Raw genomic sequence first — 23,738 nt, forward strand, 5'->3', positions numbered from 1 at the left:
TTTAGCAATCTGTCCTGAAGGAGAGAGGTTAAAAAAAAAAAAAAAAAATACATGAAAATTGTAGGACAAAAATGACAACCCATGGGGCTGAAGGTAGTTTTGGAGTTTTAGGGGTATAAATAACCTTCATGGCAGACTTAAGATATTTCAGCGGGAAGGAAGGTGTAACTGTGAGGTCAGAAAGAGGACAACATGTATTTTAGAAAGCATAATGAAAAGTGATGAGGTAAAATAACTGAACAGGTTGATGGAGAGGGATGAGAGGATATTGCAGTGAAACTGTAGGAAATTATTTCAGGAGCACTTGATGATAGCTCCAGATCAGTTTCGGGTCCTTGTCCGTGTAGACAGAGGTGACTGTAGTTTGTGTACTCATCATCCTGAAATATGAGAGGAAATTCTGCAGCTGCAGTCTAATTTGACTCCACAACGAACACGCATCTTTCAGCTCCGAGACTCAGTCCAGAGTAAGAAGATTGAGTGAAAACATTATGTCCTGTGTTTATTTCCATGACATCAGAATTAAACTCCTCCAGATGGGACCAGCACAAAACAAATAAATTATATTTTCAAAATCAATTCCAATTAAATGGTCCTTGGAATAACTCGGATTCTATTTTCTCGTTCTCCGACAGTGATTCGTCTCACACCATGACTAAACCGTTAAACATCTTCCCCAGTAAGGTCAATTTAAATGTAAAAAAAAAAAATCAATTACAGCTTCACCCTCCTTTTGGTTTGTGGAAGCCGAGGACTTTCTTTATGTCTGATTTCCTTCTGACAGGACTTTACTAGCACTCCCTTGCAGGTGTCTTATGCTTTATTGACTGAAGTTGAGTGCGTCAGGCCACATTGAAGTGATTTCAGTTGTGGACATGTGTGTGCGTGTCTAAGTTACCTGTCCTCGTAGTAGTTCATAGGCTGTTATCCCCAGTGACCACCAGTCAACAGAGAAGGAGTAGCCAGGGTGAGACCCCTCAAAGGTCTGAAAAAGCTCAGGAGCTGATGGACAGAAAATATTGTACAACATAATTAATACATGATGGCATTTTTATATTTCCTTTGTTAGAAATGTGAATTTTGATACCATTTTCCTGTTTCAAGGGCTTTTTTTGGTCAGTTTATTTTAACTGTAGCCCTTTTCAGACATGGAATACATAACATACTGTATATTGTTCCATTTGTTGTTGTTTTTTCAAACATAGGCCTGTTAGCCGGTACTTGTATGTTCTGGCTTTATTCAGACAAAGCAGAAACGGCTTGCGGTGTTTGGCATGGAATTGTGATTGATTTTAAGACTTTGCCATGGAAGCCTTAATTAATGACCATTGACAGTGCAGAGGACACTTGCTCCCTTTTCTCTCAGCGAATCACCTCATTAATTTTCTCATCGGTTTTATCACTTATTAGATGGGGACGTCTGCCGCTTAATTTTCATGCATTTGGCATGGAGAAAAAAAAAACCATAATAACCTGGGAGATTATGGATGTCAGAAGGGAAACATGTCCACGTCTGACTCGGTCAGGCTGCCATCGTGACTTTTATGTGCAGAATGTACAAGTGTGCTTATTGAGACGTGATGATGTAAATCTGTCATTATATTTATGTTCAAGTCATAAAAAGGGGGCTGGTGAAATAGAATAGCACATGGTGTTTAAGTTGCTTACACACAGAAAAGGCTGAGCTCATAACTAACCGCTGAGCATTTGTTGTGATGTTAGGGATAAAAACAAACCATACATTTAATTGTTTTTGCCAGGGGTAAATATTAATTATTGGGATTTAATTGGAAGCTAATATAGCATCAGATGATCGCTTCAATGAATAATTGATAAAAAAAAAAAAAAAAAGAAGCTATAAAACCTTTTCAATTAATTATGGGTTTTTTTCTTCCCGTGAAAATGAATCATCTATTCTAGGGAAATGTGTTGTCAAGCTGTAACATGATTTCAAATGGTCAAAAAAAAAGAAGTTTCATGACTCATATCTTACCCTTCCTTCTATAAATCTCTCTCAGTATTACAATCAGTACTGTGAGAAACATACAGTCCACTGTGAAACATGCAGAGACTTACAAACCCTGCTCCTCTCCTTCAGGTCTGATCTGCTTTCTTGCTGAGGAAAAAGTGCAGTTTATCGACTGAAGCCTCTGAGAGAGATCGTGTTTTTACTTTTTCCCAGAGCACCCATGAATTATCTATTATACCTCAGAGTATTCGCCTGAAATCCAACCACGCATGGTTACAAGATCGTTCTCCATCATGAACACTCACTTTATAAGGGAAAAAACAGACACACACACGCACACAAACAATACACACACAAACCCCTCTAGCGCACACACACACACACACAAACATGTGCTGCCTCATCCTTCATATCCCCCCCTAAATCCTGTTAGCTCCTATCTGATGTCTCAGGAGCTGAATCCACATCAATGTGATCACTACTGTACTTATGAGTCATGATGAGGTCGACTGCAGCTGTGCTGAACAGGATGTTTTCTCAGGGCAGTAGTACTTTCTTTACAATTAAATAAATGAGACAATTAAATATGCCTCAACACTGCATATTTCTGGAAATAAGAAAAGACACAAAGGGAAGAAATGTCTCCTTGGTAATTATTTAAAAAAAAAACAACCTTGAAGATCTTCGTTTAGTTCACTTTGGCGACATCTTTGGCAGTAAGCCATAACTGCAGCTATATTTTTGGACTTCACTGCCCAGATTTCCAAACAATGTCGCCTGTGTGAGGTCAGTCAGTTGGCAGTTAAAAAAAGCGAGTTGCATTATCCCCGCCCATACCTGGGTGATGGAAAATGCTTTACTGTGTGGTGCTTGCTGTCTTTGCTACAAACACTCAGCTCCTTCAGTTTGTAATATTCAGTCACCATTGTGTTCCCTCATTTGGCCATTGTTTGATGATTTCCGTAGATTAATGGTCATAGATTCAAACTTTTTCCTCGCTTCTTCTTGTTGTCCAAAGTGTTCAATAGACAAAATCTTATATCCTTACCCATGTATGGTTTGGTCCCAGCGATGGATGTTGCTTTTAGGTCTTCTTTTACAATGGCTGCAATGTTGAAGTCTGTTAGATGGACGTGCCCTGTAGAACAGAGAGAATCCTTTACCTTAAAGTCACACAAGACGTTTTTTTTAATATACATTTACTGTGTCTATAAATCCTGAGGCGGTAATGTGCTTTCAGATCACAGAGCTCTGTTTTCATTATTAGTATAAGCTGGGATTTCAGTTAAACTTTAAACTTTTTCTTTTAGAATTAAATTCAATCGAAGCTTAAACATGGCAGATTATCTCCTTTGTATGTTGCTTATGTGAGTGTTAGACATGTAAAAATGCGTATCAAGAGAATTTTGATAAAGAACACAATCAAATGTAAATGTATTTATTGATGGAAGTTTTGTGTTATATTATGGTGAGAGGTGGAGGTGCAGCCTCAGTGGTTTCCAAAGTCAAACCGTTGACCTGTGTCTCACCGTGCTGCAAGATGGCCCAGAGTTTTTGCCACGTGCGCCGAGCACACACTAATGAGCTCTGTGTCTGTGTGTGTGTGTGTGTGTGTGTGTGTGTGTGTGTGTCATACTGAGGGAAAGAGCGAGAGAGTTTTTGCCGCAGAGTGATTGTTCGAATAAATGTTTGTCCCCGCTGACCCCATCAACACACAGTGAGACCATACAAGCAGTTGACATTAAGGCCCTCAGAATACTAGAACTGCCACTACAAATCTGTCCATGCAAAAAAAACAAAAAAAACAACTCTGCTCTCGTCTCGCTCTTTGTTTCCTTCTCTGCAGTGCTCTCTTTCCCTAGTTTTTTGTTTTTGTCACCATGCATTATCACACATTTTCTCTCTGTGTACCCCCCCCTTTCCCTCCTCCCCTCTCTTCTCCTCCCCTCTCTTCTCCACTTGCCTCTGATAATTTTCTCTGTCCACTTCTTATTATGCAGGTTTAAATTTTCTTTTTCTTTGATAAACCTCATATCTTTCTTCAACCGCTTTACGCTCTTCTCTCTTTAGCCCCCTGTGTCCTTTGCGGTTTGAAAAATGCTCACATTTATTCAAAGCAGTGTTTTTTTGGGTGACGGAAGGCAAGGGAGGGGCGGAGGATTGGTTGGGGGCTCTGTTGATATAACAGAACCTTTGTTAATGAAGTCTGATAACTGTAACAAACGTTCAGCAGGACTGAAACCTCAGCTGACACTTTAAGTGACGTTAGAGTAGGGCTTCTTTTATTTCAATCATATTTTCCTGCCTCTGTCACATACTTTTCTCTCTCATTTTTTTTTTGTCTTCATCTCTTTTAGCTTTGCAGAAGACAGATCTAGGACAGCAATTTTAGATAACAGCCAATGGGAAGAAACAGACATTCGTCATCAAAATGTTGGGCTGCTGGGCGTTCGGCCCAGCAGCCCAACAGTATGTAGTCGTAAAAATTGTCCTTCTGAGATCAGTTTGAAACAGATTGATTGATACCAGTCATGGTCCATTGCTTGGTCAGTTCAAACCTCGTTGTTTGGAGCAGCACAATGAAAACCAGCAGCAGATGCTTTTAGACTCGTGGTTTTGCTCCTGTATCATTCATTGTTAATTTTACAGCATTAACTATGCATTAAGGAGTGTTTGTTCAGCAACAGGAAAGCTATGTCTCCAAGACAACCACTGCATAGTGTCAATTCTTGGTCAGAGGGGGATTAAGAGACAACATTAAGGAAAATGTACAGTGCATTGCTTTTGTCAATGGGATGCTTGCTGGTTACAGTGAATGGATATAATAAATTAGTGGTCCCTGATTGGTTTGGTCCAATATGAGTTAAGCATATAGTGGATCACAAGTAGTACCATTCCCCGCAGTTCCTGCAAGTGAGTGTTTAAATGTGCGGCCACTGAACAATGGTCCAGCAGGAGTGCTGATGGCTTGGTTATCTAACATGTTTTCCTGGGATTACCTCCACAACTGTTGAGATTTGAGCCTTAGGTTATGTCACTCTGCTGCATAGCTCTTCTATTTTTAATTTCTCTTTGCTTGTTCGTACCACAGAAACCCCCACCACCCCCCCATCTCTGATAACAATAACACATACTTTATGTACACACTTTACGTGCGCATGGAGACCTTCAGTGTGTGAAGCCACTGGAAGAAGCCACTTTTTCTACATTAGAGAGCTCTGTGCTTAAACACTATTGTGGAATCTAATTAAGATAACATCAGTGAACAAGGAGACTTAAACTGCCAAATCATAATAATTAGATGATGACCTTAAAACCTTAATAATTCCCCGATTACGCTAATAAAGTCATCAGTTAAGCTTAAGAACACGTTACTTAGCTAATGATAATGTTTCTCCACCTCAAAGTGGTCATGGTGGCCAAAATCACGCTCGTTATTCTTACTGAAGTCAAAACATGTTCACGTGTATTTTTATGAAGGCATTGTGCTATTAAGATGGTTTGTTGACATAGATAGAAAGACAGACACCACCATGACAACAAAATGACATAAATGGCAAAGCATTGTCATATTAGCTGGCAGCTGTATACTTCTCATACACTAGAACAAGTCTGCTACCCTGAAAACCACCTGGTTTCTCTAATCCAGAGAGATGACAAGATAGCTTTGAGAGTCACATGGGTGTTGATGCAGTAAATATATGCACAAGCACTTCTTTGTGTTTGGTTGGTACAGGAAGAGAGACCTGTGGTTTCAACCACAATATTCTTCTTATGCACCGCCTGTCTGTTTTTGTTGGAAGCATGCGTACAAACTCGTGGTGGATTACCTAAACTACGGCCCACTTGGAGCTTGTCTGAGCATTCTGGGGCTATGCCACTTAACAAAGCAACATCACACATGCATGGGTAAATTGTTTTTGTCTATATGGAGCGGCTCCGGGAGGAATAGAGGCGCACGGGTCAATTCCAGCTTGCCAAAATTCACCTGTGCAGACGCAAACAGCTTGCTACCCCCCTCTGATACCTCATGTTGTTTTAGACTTCAGTGAGGAGGTAAACTACAGGACTGTGCCAAAAAGCAGAGCGTGGGGAGAATGCATGAGGAGGAGAGAAGTGCTTACTGAGTTTGAAAGGACACGCACACATACAGAGAGAGGGAAACCACAGGTGAACGTCTGTTGTCCTTTGGAAATCAGGCTGAGGCTGACAAAGCTGCCTTTCTCTCTTCCCCTCCTCCCCCCATCTTCAATCTCTCCTTTTGTTCTTTCCGCTTTATCTCCTATGTGTCTCTCCCTGATTGTCTATTCTATTTTTCTTCATTTGACAAATCTTTTTTTTTCCCAGAAATGTTGGCTCATCACTTTCCTCCTCCTTGTCTTATCCTTGTGGCTCTCCCTGTCTGCCTCCCTCTCAGCTCTCTGTCTGTCTTTGTCTGCTTCCAGTTTGTAGCGACAGCAGTGCTGCCATCCCACACATCCCCTCAACTCTCTTGACCAGCTGCCCAGTGCCCTCTGAGATCTCAGGACGTTCACGGGTGTGTCTGAATATGTGCACGTGTGCATACTACAGTATATCTCAGGCTGTTTTGCATGGTTAGGATAAATATGCCACAGTATAATTAATTAGTTAGTTATTCATCACATTATTCCATATACAGTACAATTGCTCAGCTTATAAATAAAATGTAAAAAATGTGCAACATAACTTGGACTGTGTATTTATAAAATTTAGATCCCATCCAATATGCTGAAATTGTACTAAGGTCTAGCAACCATGGACACATAGTGTCTTGAATTATCTATGACAGTTTTATAGAAGCACAGGTGGTGTTTATGCGCAGTATGACATCATCCTATTTCAATACAAATGCTGTATAATGTAACTTTGTAAAGGAGGTCACTGTCAAATAATCTTTAATGTGGGGTCTATTGCCTGTATACGGTAGAAGAGTAATTCTGGGTTTGATTTAAAATATAACTATACTGTTATTGTATGTTACCTCTCATGCTCCACACATCAGATCATTTGGAATATCAAGAAAATGCTTCATGTCACTTAAGAATTCTGCCCATTTTGTTCACGCTACTTGTTACTTGTTACTACATCTCATGCAAAAAAACCAAAAGTACAAAAATTACACATTGTTGTTTTCAGGGGTAAAATATGCCAAACAATTTTTTTGGCCAGGCACAGCTTTTTATCACTGAGGTTGCCAGCAGAGACTCCTTTGATTCACAGGTGAAATTGTGTGTCAAATACATCATGACACGAACACGGTCAACATGATCAAAACGTATTTCTTGTTCAACATGCCTGTGCACAAAGCCAGGGCAATAAAAAAAAATAATCAGTACTCTCTTTTGGGTTTGGATGAACTTCAGTAGCCAACACAGAGCCCTGACCTCCACCTCCTCCAGCTCCTTTATCACCTCCCTGACTTCACTAAAGGAGCAAATCCCCACAGCATATTAATGCCCATGGTTTTGTCTCAACAGTGTTTGTAATGCCCACATACTTTTGGTCAGGTAGTGTAAATGTGCATACTGAGGATGTTTCTGTAGGATTTGACGAAAATGACTCATAATATATTATACTTAAATATTCATCTTGATTAACATATTGATGAAAGATTTTACAGGGTTTCTTTCTGCCGCATTGATTTGCAATTGTCCCCCTCCCTCTGACATACAGTCTACAAAACACACACACACAGTGCTTGCTCTGTCTCTTTTCTCTGTGTATGTGTGTGCATACGTGTTTTTTCTATTTGTGTTGAACTGAAGACTGACACTAAAACCTAAGATGAGACTCAATCAATCATTCAGAGCAGGATTTTCGCTTACAACAGAGAGGAGACATGATGAATATCACCTTGTCGTTCAAACTCCTGTTGTATCACTCAATCTTATTTCATCCAATAGTTAGAAGAAAAAACTACCATCTAAATGTCACAATGCTTCAACCTAATCAGACTGACAGTTTGAACAATACAAAATCTAAAGTAACTTGTGCAGACCTTCTCTGTGTTGCATTTTTCCAAAATAAATTACGATATGAGGTATTTTTCTTCGTTGCGCTACAAGGCCTATCCAGGTAACGGCTGTGAAATATGCAAAAGTGATCCCAGAGGTTGGAGGTTTGGTGAAATCCTTAGTCAGACGCGTTTAAGTCTTGAATTTGGGATGATGAGTCAAGTTAGGTCTCTGAGTCAATTAAAATTTTCATTACGTATGTTAAAAACAATTATAAAACCTTATAAAATTGTATTATAGCATTTTTAGACTTTGATTACTCCTATATGAATTGTTTAGAAATATAATTAGAAAAGATGTCTTACCATGTTCATCCAGTAGTATGTTGTCAGGCTTTATGTCTCTGAAAGGGGAAACAGAGAGTACACTGGAATTAGGATGTTTTTTTTTTGTGTAACAAGCAAAATCAGGAGCAGAAAGTCTTTTTATTTTATTTTTTATGTAATATCTGTACAATTTTTTTTTTAAATAACTACAATTTATTACTGTTTGAAGAACAAGCAAAAGTGGGAAATGCCAATTTTAGCTTCAACCTGAGTGCAACAGTAAAGATAACAGTAAAGTAAAATATGTAAAGCAAGAATAGGAGAAGGTAACTTTAGAATGAATTGTTTTTACCTAAAACTACCTACAATTATGTCATTTTTAACTTAAACGTTTGATCATTTAAAGCTGAGAAGTCCAGGGTAGTTTTGGTGTGTGCACTTTTGTATGCAAGTACCACAATGCTAGCTGAATGTAAAGTGGGGCCTAAAATGGCCTTAACTCTGGACTCGTCTGTTCTTGTTCCTCTAAATCACTGCACACATTTTCATTAAGATAGTTTCTCATGATCCGAAAGAGATTTCCCTAACTATTTTTTATAAAGCTACATCATAATGTTGTGCCTGTGGGTGTCAAACAACACGATTGCTTATTTTTTTTAACAACCAGATTATATTATTATATAAAATGACTTTGACCTGGATCTGCCACCCTATCAGTTAAAGTAAATGTAGGAAATAAGAGATGGAGAGTTTTGCTTGCGCAAACTTCAAGATGATTTCACCACAGGAGACACAGATCATAACACTTAAAGAGAATAAGTTAGTTTTTCAATACATTGAATGCACTGACAAACAATCTTCTTAGCTGTTCAAGTATGAAAACTCATTAATGGTAACATCAGGCATCACACCTCCAACTTCTGTCCAAATTAGACAATCATTTTAACTCATTACCTTCAGTTAGTGTCCGTATCAGACCAGTCAGGGAAAATATTCAATAATATCTGCTTTAAAGTAGTAATCTACAAAATTATTGACTTTAGTTTGTTGAAATATTGTCTATGATAAGGAAACAAAGCTTTGGTTTGTATTGCACCTCCCACAGTTCACCTGTAAATACAACTGTGTGGGTTGTAGTCTGATGTCTCATTCACGGCTGCTGACGACATTTGAGTTTCCGTAGGTGGCACTCTCGTCTCTGTCTGTCCTGCCAGGCAGGTTAGATTGCTCGTATTAATTACTCTGTTATTCTATACAAACCACATTTCTGCAAGCCTTAAAAACAAAACACTTGCCGTGCATCAGTGTAATACCTAAAACTGAATGCACAGGTCATCAAATGTAAAAGCCTGGTTGGCTATTGTGTTGAATCATTTCACTTCAGTGAATGACAATAAAAGGGACATATAATACTTCAGATTGAAACTTTAAAATGGCTGATTGTTGCACCAGTGTTGCACCAGGTGTGTGACAAAAACAAATGAATGTCTAATACATTCGAGGGAGAACAGCAGGTAAAGTTGTGGGAGTTGCTGAGACACCCGAGAGGAGGAACAGGTGTCGACTGTGACTCTTCCCAAAGTCACAGCTTCTGCTGTTTTTTTTTTATCTTCCATGTTTGTTTTTTTTACTGTCTTCTCACAGGTGTTTCTTTCACTGCACCTATTTTTTATGTTTGTTTGATGCCACATACATCTACACAGCATTCTGAAGGCCCAAATGGTACACTACATTGGGCTGGAGCAGTCTGTTCTTTGAAACATTATTAGATGTCCTTAAGACTTTAATCTGGAGAGATTGTATGAGTAAATTGTATTAGATACAGTATGGTGTACAGGAAAAATGATTCTAATACATTTTTTTTTATTTTATATACATATAGATGTTTGTATAGATATTTCTATCATACACTGCTTTTTAAGTAGACAATAGCATCTTTATCAATATTTCAATTATTTTTTTTATTCCTCTGTATTTGTAAAGGTGATATTTTTTGGTTCTGATTTCACAAATTTGTTTATACATACACCCCTTTCCAAACTGTCCCTTCTTCTCTCCAATAAAGAGAAAAGTGCATTGGAGATTGTCTATTGAATAACCACCATAGAACCATAGAACGTCAATTAATAGGAAGGAGGGTGAATTTTAACAGATTACAGAGAAACTCGGACTGTGGATTCCCACACAGTGACATGAAGGCAATGATACCAAGGTCCCTGATGATAATCAACCACTTCAAAGAACAGTCCAGTGCCCACTGATGTCCCTCCTGGCCCCTTGTTAAATTCAATGCAGCATTATTCTCCTCTTTTTCCTTATTTTCACTGATCTTTATCTGTCCTTGACACTGTTAGCTTTCTCTTTTTTTCATACCATGACATTGCCTGTGCAGCTCAGACCATCATAAGCGCCTAGAAACATCTTTGAGTTTCACGTGTTTCACCCCGGTGGGTGCTAACACACACAGAAATGTACGACGATAAGCCATAATCAAAATATAATCTCACCAGAAAATAATCCCATCTGTTACGTTGTTTTTCAATCTGAGTGACAGAGATGGTGGTTTATTTTGATGGTAACTTTGGAGACTGTAATTCATGATGCTGTTGAACTGTACTGGAGGGGGGGGGGGGGGGGGGGAGGTACATATTATTAGGAACACCTCTCGGTATAACCCAGTACAGTTCAACTGCACCCCAAATTACAGTCTCTTAGTGTTGCACCCCAGTGGATTTAATGTTATGGCTGCATCGGTGTAAACTCTTAGCAGTGCAGACAGGCACACATTAAATACTAGACGTTGTCATATTCTGATAATGACCATCCTATCCTAGGTCGTATGACTTCTTGTGCATTCCAGTGCATTTGATGCTCTTGTATGGCTGCAGACCAAAACTAAAAGTGTGGAAGGATACAGTGTGTCCTCATCTCCTCTCTGTTCTCTCGTCTCTGGAACGTATCCCCTCAGTTCTAAAAATGCTTTGAACTTGAGAAACGATATTCAATATTCAGAGCCCTTCTCAAATGTTCCATTTGTGCTTGATGATAAAATGCAGCATTCATTTTGACATCAACCTGACCAATTGAAGACATCTGAGACATGCCCATTGCGTGCGCATTACCTGGGATGGGAACATCACAATGATATTTTTTTTAAATGTTTTACTTGTTTTTTTTAACATGACTTGATTTGGAATGAGGCAAACCTTGTTTTGTGGGTTAAAATAAGGGTTGGGTCATTTTGTATAACGTTCCGTTGGTAGATACGTGGTTTGTTGGAATATAATCTTACACCATACAGATTTTTAGGGAACAAAATGGCCAATATTAGCAGCAATAGGAGTCAAAGTGAGATGCAGTGTTATGAAAGTGGTGGATTTTCTGCAGTAAAGGCTCACAAACGAGAGGGTATTTAACAATTTTGTTATCAAACAATAACTCTTACACCTGCAGGTCTTTACACTTCCAGTGTATCAAGCTGAGAGCAAAATCTGCTCTGAACATACCGTCATTCATACATATGGATCCGGGATAATCTGTGGTCACACAAAAATGAGATTATAGCTGATTAGCATTTATTATTTTTAACAGGAAAAGTCCTCAGCTGTACTCTGATATATTGTGGACTGGCTATATGGGAGTTTCCAGTCCTCCTTGCATGTTTACGCATGAGAACATCCAATCAAGGCAAAGATATCAGGTCACCAGGAGTCCAAGGCTGAGTCTATATATTTTCAATAAATGGTATCAAACTGCCGTATAAACTTTAATTTCTTTGCCAGATTTGGTGAATCACTACATTATGGAGACTGTAGCTCTGTAACACACATCCTCGGTGTTAGTGTCTCCTCTAATTAAGTCTACTGCCCTATAGGAACACAGCATGATTAGCATATCAAAGGCCACACTGACCTGTCCTTCGTGTGTGTCGGTGCGCGCACGTGTGTTTTTTGTGGCACACTCTATAGCAGACAAGGACAACCTGTAGCATGGAGCTCTGCTCTTGGGTGCTTTGGCAGATCGAGTGACGCAGGCCCAGGTGGGGGTGAGAAAGGTCAACTATGTAACCCTTAATTAGCTGACATTTGCCTCAAAGGCTGGCACTGAGGGAGAGAGGAGGGGCATGTGTCGCTGCTAAAAAAAAAAAAAAAAAAAAAAAAGCAGGCCGCAAGTGAGACCAAGGAAGCCTCTTTTATAACTAAATGCCACGCTGTCATTGTGAAACCACAGGACCAGAACGGGCCGAGGCACCTGGCTCAAGAGAAGCAGCAAAGCAGCAAGTCTCATCAGGAGGTGTTGCGTGGTAAAAGTCAGCGATGCAGAGGTAGAGGTGATGGTGTCAACATTAATGAGCTATTTAACGTGTTTTAGCTTGAACACACTCTGTTTACAATTTCAAAACTGCCATGGTTTGGAACACTAGCTAACACTGGCAAGTCTGCAAACAGTAATACGGGAGCAATGGAGCAGAGCAGCCTGGAGGATGTGCCTTAGGGCATGACATGTACGTCTCTCAGACGTGTACTGTAATGGTAATTTCTGTTTGATTAGGGTCATCTCCAAGGTGAGAATGGTAAGTTGAACTCTGGGATGTATAGGACAGACTGGGTGGGGCAGCTGCATTTTGTCAAATAAAATATTTGCTGCTGCCATCAGCACTTTAGAGAATCATTGCCAGTTTAATAAAGACTGTACATTTACACTAATACCATTGAAATAAATGTGGATTTGGTGTTAAGTTGCTCTTAAAGAGAGATGTGGGTGGCATGATGTAGTTAAGATGTGTTCTTTAAATACATTCCCAAATTGTGGGTCAAGCTATTTAACACAAATCGGACACCGTGTGTACAAAAGGTACAATGTATGTATACTTTTCAAAATTAGGATTATTGCTATGACAAGTTATTCATGACCTTTTCTAAATACACCATGGTATAAATGCAAGAATTTCCCTTCTATGAATTGCTTAAATTGTTACAAGATAGGTTCAACAATGAAAAATAACGAGATTTGTTTAAAATAAAACCGACGTGAATGAATATATTCGGACATCCTCAATGAGCTCAGCCGCAGGGACGTGAAGCCTATTCTAACAGTCAGAATCAATATTCCCAGTTTCTCAGTTGCATTCAGTTTATTCATGAATAAAATGTTGTTTTTCTTTCACGCATAAAAGAATTATCAAGGAATTGCCAACTAAACTCGTACTATCAAAAATATTCATAATGAAAAGTAGGTCAGATTGCTCTGTAATGATGCCGAGCTGAAAGAGCAGTGCTAATATTCACAGGATGTCCGTTTCCTGTACCCATTCATCCATTCCTGTTTTTTGTTGTTTTGTTTTGTTTTGTTTTTGGACCATACAATCACAGCCACAGGATGATTATGGTTTTTATTACGGTCAGAAAAAAAAATCTGTTCAGTGTTCTTCTATAGGTGCACTTTACCAGAGATATCATCTAAATTATACTGGATATAATGTAGGGAATTGTATGTTTTTGACACCGTTACAGTTTTTTTAATCAACTAATTGGCTTATCATCCATTACTGTCGTAAAACAGAAGACATGAGACAGAACTTGCTCGCTTGCTAATTTCACGCCGCAGTTTGTCATATTTTTGATTACCTGGAATAACTGATGTCAGCATCTATTAGCACTAAGAAACATATTGGTCTGTTGCAGCCAGGGAAGGTGGCACGCTTGGCTCGGTGACGTGTCTACTGATTTGCAGGCATTTGCAACTTTAAATAAACTTTCCGGGATGATAGTAAAAAGGCGTTTGAGATGAAAGACGTACACGGATCTGTAATCTTGTTCAGATGAAACAGGACAAAAACACTTTGGAAGTGCTTAAATAATTAAGCCTGTAGCAGTGTGAGACTGTGTGGTCACCTAGGTTTGGTCTAACTGGTGTAAACCCAGACCCTGTAGGAATACTGTGCACTGACAATCTCTAATCAGAGGTGTCATTCTTTGACACCGCTATAGTTAATTAAATTGTAGCTCTTTAGGTGAACATTTCCCAGTCTGACTGATTTTCTTTTTCTTTCTTCTTTTTTTTCCACCTTAGAGTAAAACATGAAGAAAACATGATTTTCCAAAGCACTTTACATGGGAATTGACAGCTGTGAACTGAGAGAAACACGGAAGAAGATACAAAGTAAATGTATAAAATACAGACAAACTGAGTGAAAGGGAATTTGAAGAAATGTTCTGAGACTTACAGGTCAGACTAAAAAGGAGCTATAAAGTCAGACAGTTTTACATTTATTGAGTGAGAGAAATAAAGAGCTATAGCACTAAATAAACAGAGGAGGAATAGTGACAATATGAGAGAGCACTGAATGTATGGGGCTGTTATTAGTGGATTCATTGAGAAATTTAAGTGTAGATTCAGTGAGAAAACTTATAGGCTAGAAAGATGGGGGTGCGAGGGGGATATAGAGCTAAAAGGGTAAATTGAGCAAGTTGGGTAAAATGGATGAAGTGAGCAGTAGAACAAGTGAACAATGGAGATAAAAAGTGGGGGCTGTTTCTTATGAAGGATTGGGACGAAGGGACAGGGTGGCTGTAAGCTGATCCTCTTGGCTTTTCTCTCGGTTGACTGGCCCTACAAGCTATTAGCAGGATCTAATGGCCTCATTACAGCCTGCTATCAGAGGCAGAGGGGTAACTGAGCCCTGTACCTGGTCATATGATACTGCACTGATACTGGAGTGGGCCAACACGCCTGAGAACGGAGGTTTGTACACACGCGTGCGCGCGCACACACACACACACACACACACGCAAGTCACGCTACATATACATGCTGACTCGCATATGCGGAAACCAAATAAGCACACCTGTCAAGTAGAACTGTTTCTTTCCACTAGGTTTGAACTGAGAGGCAGAAAGGGCTCCTGGGAGGTTCTTAGAGAATAAGAGACTTTTTCTGACATGTTCTTATAATAGGGACAAGTAATCCACCAAATTTGCTGACAAAAACACTACGACACATTCTGTCTAAAAATCAGTCCACACAGTGATCTTTTTTTTTTTTTTTTTTTTTTTACCACAGTGGAGCTTAGGGCAGTTGAATATGTTGTCAGATTTCTTTTGAATATGAAAGATACCAGCTTATGAGTGCCAAACTTATACAAGATGGGGGTTTTTTTTCTCTCCCTTTTTTACCCCTTAAAATTTATGTTTCATGTTTTTATTGAAGAAGAGAAGGTCAAATTGTTGAAGAAGAGAAGGTCAAATTGTCAAAAAAGACTTCTTTTCCAGCGATGTAATGCCAACTTTTGGCACTGGATCAAAGGGCTGCAGTTTTCATTACAGATTACCTGACAGTTTTAGCCAAAATGTAAAATAGTGAAAACTGTCCCACACAAGTTCTCAAAATAGCAACATCTTTAAATTACTTCTGATCAACAGTCCAAAACCAAAAACACATTCAATTACATTTTTGGCATTTTTGCCTAAAAATTACAATTAATCAATTAATAAAACCATGCAAATATTTTGAGTAATCGTCTAATCATTACAGTGTTACTTCATAGTTTTTAATGCTTGGTGCTGTGGACACATTTCAAATGGCACAAAAGAATTAAAGGTCTGATACCGAGCCCCAGTTACATGATGTCATTTTTTTTTATTTTTTTTATTTTTTTACAGGTTTGCGGTTTGGGATAAAAATGTCAAATTGATGATTTATTTTCTTCCATATAAAATGTTTAAGTTAGTCTTTATTTAATTAAAAAGGAAAAGAAATCCATAGCTGCTACAGTGAAATCGGTGTTCCTGGTTTTCTGGACATAGATTGCTGGCAGTTTAATCACAGGCTCTTTCATTGCTCTGCTGCTTTAGTCGCTCTCTTCCCCACTCTGGAATAAAAGCGGAGAGCTGTTTCGAGATTGTGACTCTCCCTCTCTGTCACAAAGGAGAGTCGAGGAGCTCTGGAAGCCCCAGAAAGCCTAAAGCTCTGCTACATCACACACTCAAAACAAGCAGTGCACACACATGAACACAGAAATACACAGCTCTTGCCTGGAAATATGCAAAAACACACACACACAGATGCACACAGTGTCAGAATCCCTCAGTACCAACGCCCACCAGCGATTGAAGAGCAAGTCAGACAGCCACTGCCTTTGAACGTGAATTGAAAGCCCAACTCGAGCCACAGAGGCTAACAGCTCCATGCCAACAAACTGCTGCTTCTCTCACTCGGTCTTTCTTCTTTCTGTTAAAGGAAAGCTGCTCTGACAAGTGTGAGCGTGGCACAGGTGTGTCTGTACCTGTCGCCTTTTTTATGCACACGAGTAAACATTCCTTCGTGTGTATGACGGTACCAACTCTTTAGCTCTGAGATGTTCATTCTTTATTTATCATCAAATACCGAGTTGGGGCCGTTTGACGAAGTTGGGCTTGACAAGTCACCGGTCGAATACGGGGCTGATGTTTGGGAGTCGGAGAGCGCCAAGCAGACAGTCGGCAGTGAAAAGCCAAGGCCAAAACTCACATCACAATTACCAGTTATGAATAATTCACCGAGTCAGAAACATTCAGAGTGTTACAAAAAAATGTCAGCTCTCTCCACCCTCTCTGCTTCGCTCTTGACTCTTCATCGCCGTCTTCCTCTCCTCGTCTGCCTCTGTGACTTCCTGGATACACTTTTTTTCTGCCAAAATCTCTCGTCGTCTTTATCTCCTACAGGCAGGCACGTGAGTTAGATACACAAGCAGGCAATTAGGGATCTTTTTTGGAGCAGACTTGCTGGTAAACAGTCTATCATGTTCAGAGTGCAAACCTCCTCCCTTCTTCTAATCTGCTGTTGTGAGCTGGGCTGAGCTGAGAGAGATTTTCTACAGCGATAATGCTCGATTCACCATTTTGTGGTGGAAATCGGAGAGCTGGCACCAGCTGGCACCTTAATCTGTATTTATGAAATATGAGCATATAATTTCTCCCTCCCTCTCTCCCCTCCCTCCCCTCCCTCCTGGTTCTTCTTTTTCTTCCTCTGCTGGGAAATAAAACATTAACACACTCCATGAATAAAGAATACTTCACTTGAAGACATGACAAACGCTCCCCATTTGGAACAGCTGATGGAGAGTAAGAGTAACGACTTTGTCTGCCGACATGCAGTCTGCGGTACTATATATTATCTCTTCTTTTTAAGAACCATCCATGAGAAGACCCACTTCCTTTCACCTTTAGTTAACCAGTTAGGTAAAGTAAGGCAATTGTTCCCTTTTGGCAGCTTGGCAGAAGCCCTCTTGAGGAGGAGAGGGATGAAGGAGCAAATAAATTATTTGAAGCAAAGCTATGCCTGTGCATTTCCCTCTGAGAAAGAGACAGGCCCTGCACAACTAAGACTAAGGAATGAGCATGCAAGAGAGTAGAGCATGGGAAAGATATTAAAGTACAGGAGGTAGCGAAAATATCACATGGTGTGTGTGGGGGGGGACAAAGCGTAGCGATAATGAGAGAGATTATGGGGGAAAGGCAGAGTATACTGCGTGAAGACACAGGGAGAATAGATAAGAGCTTGAAAAATAGAATCCTCCTTGGCTGAAATAGGCTGGCTGTTGCAACAGCTGGGTCTCAGTAACCCTCAGTTCATTTAATAAGAAATTTTTTATCTAAATATATTGACCGGTCCGTTTCTACAAAAAGATCAACAATGTGCTCCCCGGCCTGTTTATAATACTTAGTCCCACCCCATAGTTCCAACTGAAGATGAAAGTCAGTAAAACATTTATTATTGTTACTAAATGATTGAACTGGACAGATACCAGCAGCAGGTTTTTTTTGTTTGTTTTTTTATTCACTGGAATACTCCATTAATGGCAACCCGAGAACCACGCCATGGTCAATTAAGGAGGTGCAGACATTACTCTGTTAAGTTACAAACACAAATATCCCCGCAAGCGTGTGTCGTGTCTAAGGTGTCGTCACAGTAGTTGTTTCTTGTCACATCGCTATAGTAACATTGCTGCATTAAGGGGGTAGTGGAAAACAAAATCCAGAAAAGTGCCTGATGCCAGAGGTTTCGTAGAGAAGAGCAGTAACCAGCGGATAAATTCTATAGTTTTGATTCGCAAAATTTATTTCCACTTTAACTGTAAACAGAGGTTTTTCTGAGGCTGCGACCCATCTGTCAGTTTGATAAAAGCCAAACAATCAGTCCCTTAACGAGCTTAATGGGTAGAGTGTTTCCTAAATTAAACACTGTGGCATATTGACTCGTTAAAACGTCTACTGGCTGACAACATGCAAGTCTTTCCATTACGAGGATTCCAGGAGGCTTCAAAATGCACCTGAGGATTTATCCGGAGATAATTGTTGTTAATGTCAAATTGGCTGCGGTGATGTAAACTTGCACACTCACACACACACACACACATGCATATGCCTTCCGCTGTCACACACTTGCCATTTATCTTTCCACTTGTTTGGAGAGATTCATCAAGTCTCTGAAGATGTCAACTAATTGAGACTCAGTCTGTTGTTAATAATTCAAACTCCCCACAGAGGATATATGACACGCCTTAGGGAGAGCATATTCTGAGCTTGGCGTCTCAAAAAACATATGCACAAAATAATTATATAGAGGAGAAAAGACTAGAAATTGGCTGTAGAATGGCACAAACAATGACGGTCTCACATCTCAGATAGGTTTTCCATCTGGCCGCACTCAAGTGTGGAAAGAAATACGGCCGGGGGGGAAAGATGCAACATCAGTGAATCCTTTGGGGATTTCCAGTCGTGAGTAAGTGGAAAAGCACTCAACTGATACTTGTGTTTGTCACCTGAGGCTACAGGTTTAAATAAACCAAGACCACCTACAGAGTTTTCTACGGTGAAAAAAAAACAAAAAACGTTATAAATTCAATTTAAGTTTTCAACTACATCATGTGGCATTGTAGCAGCACACATATTCAAGTACGGTAGACGATCAGTTATTTGCTTGTGATTTCTTGTGAAGCAAGAAATCTGAGTCACCAGTAAAATGGAAACGGTGGTCAAGTAAAGACACATGATATATGGGGATACACAGTCTCTCCTTCAAATCATTCTCAGTGTTACTTTTTCATCTCTGCATGTGCATGTAGATGTTGGTTTGCAGTTTTTGAAAAATTACAGAAATGGTTGGACACAGCTCCCCCTAATCCAATATCATAAGCATGTGAAGAAAGGGATTTGACCACCTGACAAGCAGACCTCACGTATTTTCATTATAAATACTACCAAATTTGTTAATTGTCCTATAAACCTGATTAAAATCCCTATTTTATACTGGATAATGGACATAGTGTATAATATCTGCTCATATATGAAGTTAGAGACACTCCCTGAGGGACTGGTATTACTAGTATTTTAAATAATATTTATGATCGTTTTTATTAGTGTGTGCAATGAATGCTTCAGGTGAAGGACTTGTCTTGTTGTGAACTTCTCTCTTGCAAAATGGATCTTGATTTTATTGAAAATGACAATAAATCGCGCTTTAGTAACTAATGTGGACATCTAGCCATCATCTGGAACAAACTATTGCCAAGTTAATTCTGCCTTAGTCATGATCAAACTTCACATAATTACCATATCGTCGTGTTGCATGTGATTAATGTAATTATCATCATCACTCTAATTATCATCAAAGACCAGCGGAAGGAGAACGTGTACATCCTGCCTGTGCACACATATAGACAGGTGCATACACATACAAACACATTCTGAAGGCTTCAAATGCTGTCACTTGCCGTACCAAAATCAGCACGTCCACATCTTAGGAAGGAAATTATATATTCAATTTCCATAGAGATGAGCTGCGATTTACTTTCAGCCCGTCTTCCTATTTGAAAGTAATGAATACAGATTGAAAAGATGTTGATTCCGTCTAAACAAACGCCCCCAACACCTGCACATGAAGTGGCAAGTCTGTCCTCTCCGGGACTAAAATAGAAAACACAATTCAAAAAATGATATCCCTCCATGGACGGAATGAAAAAGGTAATTATTAATCCGTCCCATTTATTCCTCTCCCTCGCTTTCATGTGGAGGTTCAAGAGTGTGGACGAGAGCAAGTAGCCTGCTTAACATTAAATGGTGTAATTTGTTATCTGGGGGTGTTGATAAATTACTGTTCTCTGTTGCAGTGATGTTTCCTATTAGTCGTGATCTGAGAAGGCCTCTCTTTCTATGTTTACCTCTTTGCTCAGTCACCAGAGTGGAGGCGAAGGTCCGAAGGCCAATCCACACAGAGAGCAGTTTCTGCTGTCCATCACTCATCTGTGATGGAACAGAAAGTCTCCCATTCTATCAAATGTGTCAATCCAAACTGACTCCAAACCTCCTCCGTAGTGGGAGTTGGAAATCGATCAAATCTGTGCATGCTGATTTAAGACTGCTGAGATGTCATGAAAACGGTTTTCATCTGATAAATTTTGCTGTCAGTGTGAAAAAGGCAGGTTGTCCAGCTGTGCTCTGTTCAGGTCCCCTGTGACAGACAGAGACCTGGTTCTGAGGACAGGAACACCAAATGCAGGTCACTGTATGTGTGGATTGAACAGATTAAATGCTTCAGTAGAACTTCAATGATGCTTTTAGTGCTCTATCTCACCCAACGCAAAGCCACACCAAACACAACGCGAGTGTTTGCTAGTTTCAGACTGACGCCGTTGTCATTTTCTCGTCAAGCACCCGTCCAAATGTATTAAATGTACTTAAACATCATTAAACTGTAAAAAGTAAATTATTCTCTGCTTTCGTAGGTTGGATTGCTCATACAACTGATTACTATCTGCTCGTATTCTATTTTTATAAACGTAGAATCTCAGCATATCTAAAAATCACGCTCACCAGTGTATTTTTTTTTTTATTTGGGTCATTTTTGCCTTTATTAAATAGTCACAGGTGAGACGGACATCAAATGTGGGGGAAAAAGGACAGAGGAATAACATGCAGCAAGAGTCCAGCCAGCCAGGGATTAAACCTTGCACCCATTAGTATGTGCCCTTACCACTCTCAGATATTGGGTCGCTCTGCTTCAGTTGTTTTTATTAGTTTTTCTATTGTATAGTCTAGAGATTTTACGGCCAATTGAAACACCGAAAAGGCTCTTGATAGTTAATAAGAGGTCACATTATTGGCTGAAGTGTTGACTTTTTCAATACTTAACCAAAACCATAATCATTCCCTAATCTCACCAAGAGATTTAGGCTCTTCATTTCATTTAGAAATTTCACATAAAAGCTTTCAAATAATGGCCATCTCAGATCCCAGCCTTAACAACACTGTGCCCCAATTCGATCTGTTACGTCATTGTCATGTTAGATCCACCAAAAGCCAACCAATAAAAGGGAAACTTTTACTGTGACAAATCTGCCAAAATTTTACACAAGATTTACACTGACATTAACAGATCAAGACCAGCTTGAGTGGAAAATGAGAAAATTGCAATTAACCAGTGAATGAAACCAGTGTTTGTGTTAGTGAAGAGGAACTCAGATCCACAGTTGTGAGGATGACAATAACTGATGTTGAACAGCTGCTATTACTGTTGTGAAATGCCCATTTCAGTCAAGACAAAAGGAAAACATGGAGCAAGTTTTCATTTTACATTAATAGGAATAGCAGGAAAATTACAACTAAACACTGATACAAGTTAGCTTCAAGTGAAGATGTAGTTTTCCTTGCCACTGAGGTAAAGGATTTCAATATTTCAGGAAGTACAGTAACTACACACGGGAAAACTAGGTGCATTTTGGATCCAGGATCAAAATCTGGTGCTCTGTGCATCAACCCACGCTGATGACATTCAGCAATGACACACTTGTAGGACAGGAAAAGATTTGAAAATGTGCTTTCTTTAAAATGCATTTTACAAAGCAAATTAGGAGAAGTATTTGTATAAGACTATTTGCTTTGTTCTTAGGTAGAAATGTCATATTGCAAGCAAGCTAGTTACATTTTGTAACAATTTGCTCCCTCAGTGTATTCAATATATTTTGGCAGTTATGTCTGGCTGTAACAGGACATCCTCAGCTTTTTGAGTCACTTCAACAACTTAAAAGTAGTAGACATGCCTTTCTTGGCTCAGTGATTCTGTGCCTCTGCCATAGCAGCAGATATTTCTGCCTAAACAGCACTTAACCTGCATTTTCCAAATTGGATAAGGCATCAACGCGGCAGCAAAGACAGAGATGGTGCATTTCACGATGGCCATAGTCTGCAGCTCAGGATAAACTGTTGTGTCAGGTGTGACCTTCATGTCAAGACCTCTTGACCTTTCTGCACAGTGGTGGAGCAGTCATATTAAAAAATGATATGGAAGTGGACAGCTAAGGAGAAAAGAACAACAGGGTACTTCATGCTCTCACTGTGTTTAAAAACAAGGCAGAGACAGAAGGGGAGCACGTACTGAAATAATGAGGCAACCAGTCTAAACCGCTTGTTTTATTTCTATAGACACAAAAAACCCTTCTATGAATTATTAAAAGTAATTCGCAAACTAAACGACAGAAAAAGGCTCAGAGGAAGGAAGTTATGAGAAACCCTCTGACCTGTGAATGATGCGCTTGGTGCGGAGGTATCCCAGAGCCAGGGCCAGTTCACAAACGTACAGCTTGACAGTGCTTTCTGAAAAGTGGACATTCTGTTGGAGGTGGTAGCGCAGGTCTCCTCCCAGGAGCAAGTCCACCACCATAAACATGTCCTCCTCATCTTGGAAGGAATACCTGCAGGGAAGGACAAGCAGGTGTGAAAAGTGTCAGGGTCACAGGGATGGCAGGTAGAGGCGAGGACATGGACAAAGGAAAATTGGAAAAGAGGATGGACAGGATTCGGTTGTTGCATACGAGACAGGTGGAGGGAAGATGTAGACATTCAATCAAGAGAGAGGGGGAGTGGAAATTGAATATCAAGTGGAAACAAGGGTGATGATAGACAGGTTGACAAATGATGAATAACAAATTCAAACCCCGGAGGGGGGATGAAGAGAAGGTAAATGTGGGTGTGTGGAAGTCACAAGAGGAGATAAGGGAAATAAGGGGAGAAAAGAAGATTATGGTGATGGCTGGAAATGAGTAGACAGCCATAAATATGAATCGCATATTATATTTAACATACAACACAGTATAACGTAGTTTAAAGATGAGACAAATACTGAAAAAAAAAAGAATTTTTTTTTTAAAGGGGGGAAATCATACTGAAAAAATGTTGGTTCGCTAGCTGAAGGGCGTTTAACATTTTGCAAAATTGAAGATACGGCACCTTTACCCAACAGCAATAAAGGAGAATGATACGTGTAAACTGAACTCGTGTCAGCCTTGTGCCCCTCAGGGAAATCCACCTTGTTAAAGCCTATGTGTAAAGCCTATGTGTAAGATTAAAGGTTGGACAAGAACAAACAGTTTAAAAAACATCCTCCATCAGTGCGTCAACACTATGATCTCCGAAAACACAACGTCAGAAAAAC

General features: G+C 39.7%; 1 protein-coding gene across 2 annotated transcripts in view; it reads right to left on the minus strand.

The window, feature by feature from the left end:
* Nucleotides 1-23,738, minus strand: part of stk32a (serine/threonine kinase 32A) — a 59,404-nt gene that overhangs the window by 14,546 nt on the left and 21,120 nt on the right. For both annotated transcript variants that reach the window (XM_069145991.1, XM_069145992.1), the window contains exons 5-8: nucleotides 22,825-22,998; nucleotides 8,310-8,347; nucleotides 3,018-3,107; nucleotides 899-1,002 (exon numbers count right to left, since the gene is read on the minus strand). In XM_069145991.1, coding sequence (XP_069002092.1) covers nucleotides 899-1,002; nucleotides 3,018-3,107; nucleotides 8,310-8,347; nucleotides 22,825-22,998 — 406 coding nt within the window. The remainder of the gene's footprint in view (nucleotides 1-898; nucleotides 1,003-3,017; nucleotides 3,108-8,309; nucleotides 8,348-22,824; nucleotides 22,999-23,738) is intronic.

This window comes from Embiotoca jacksoni, unplaced genomic scaffold (genome assembly GCF_022577435.1).
Source record: "Embiotoca jacksoni isolate LCO1_2020_lvr unplaced genomic scaffold, fEmbJac1.0.p SCAF_13, whole genome shotgun sequence".
NCBI classification, from domain to species: domain Eukaryota; kingdom Metazoa; phylum Chordata; class Actinopteri; family Embiotocidae; genus Embiotoca; species Embiotoca jacksoni.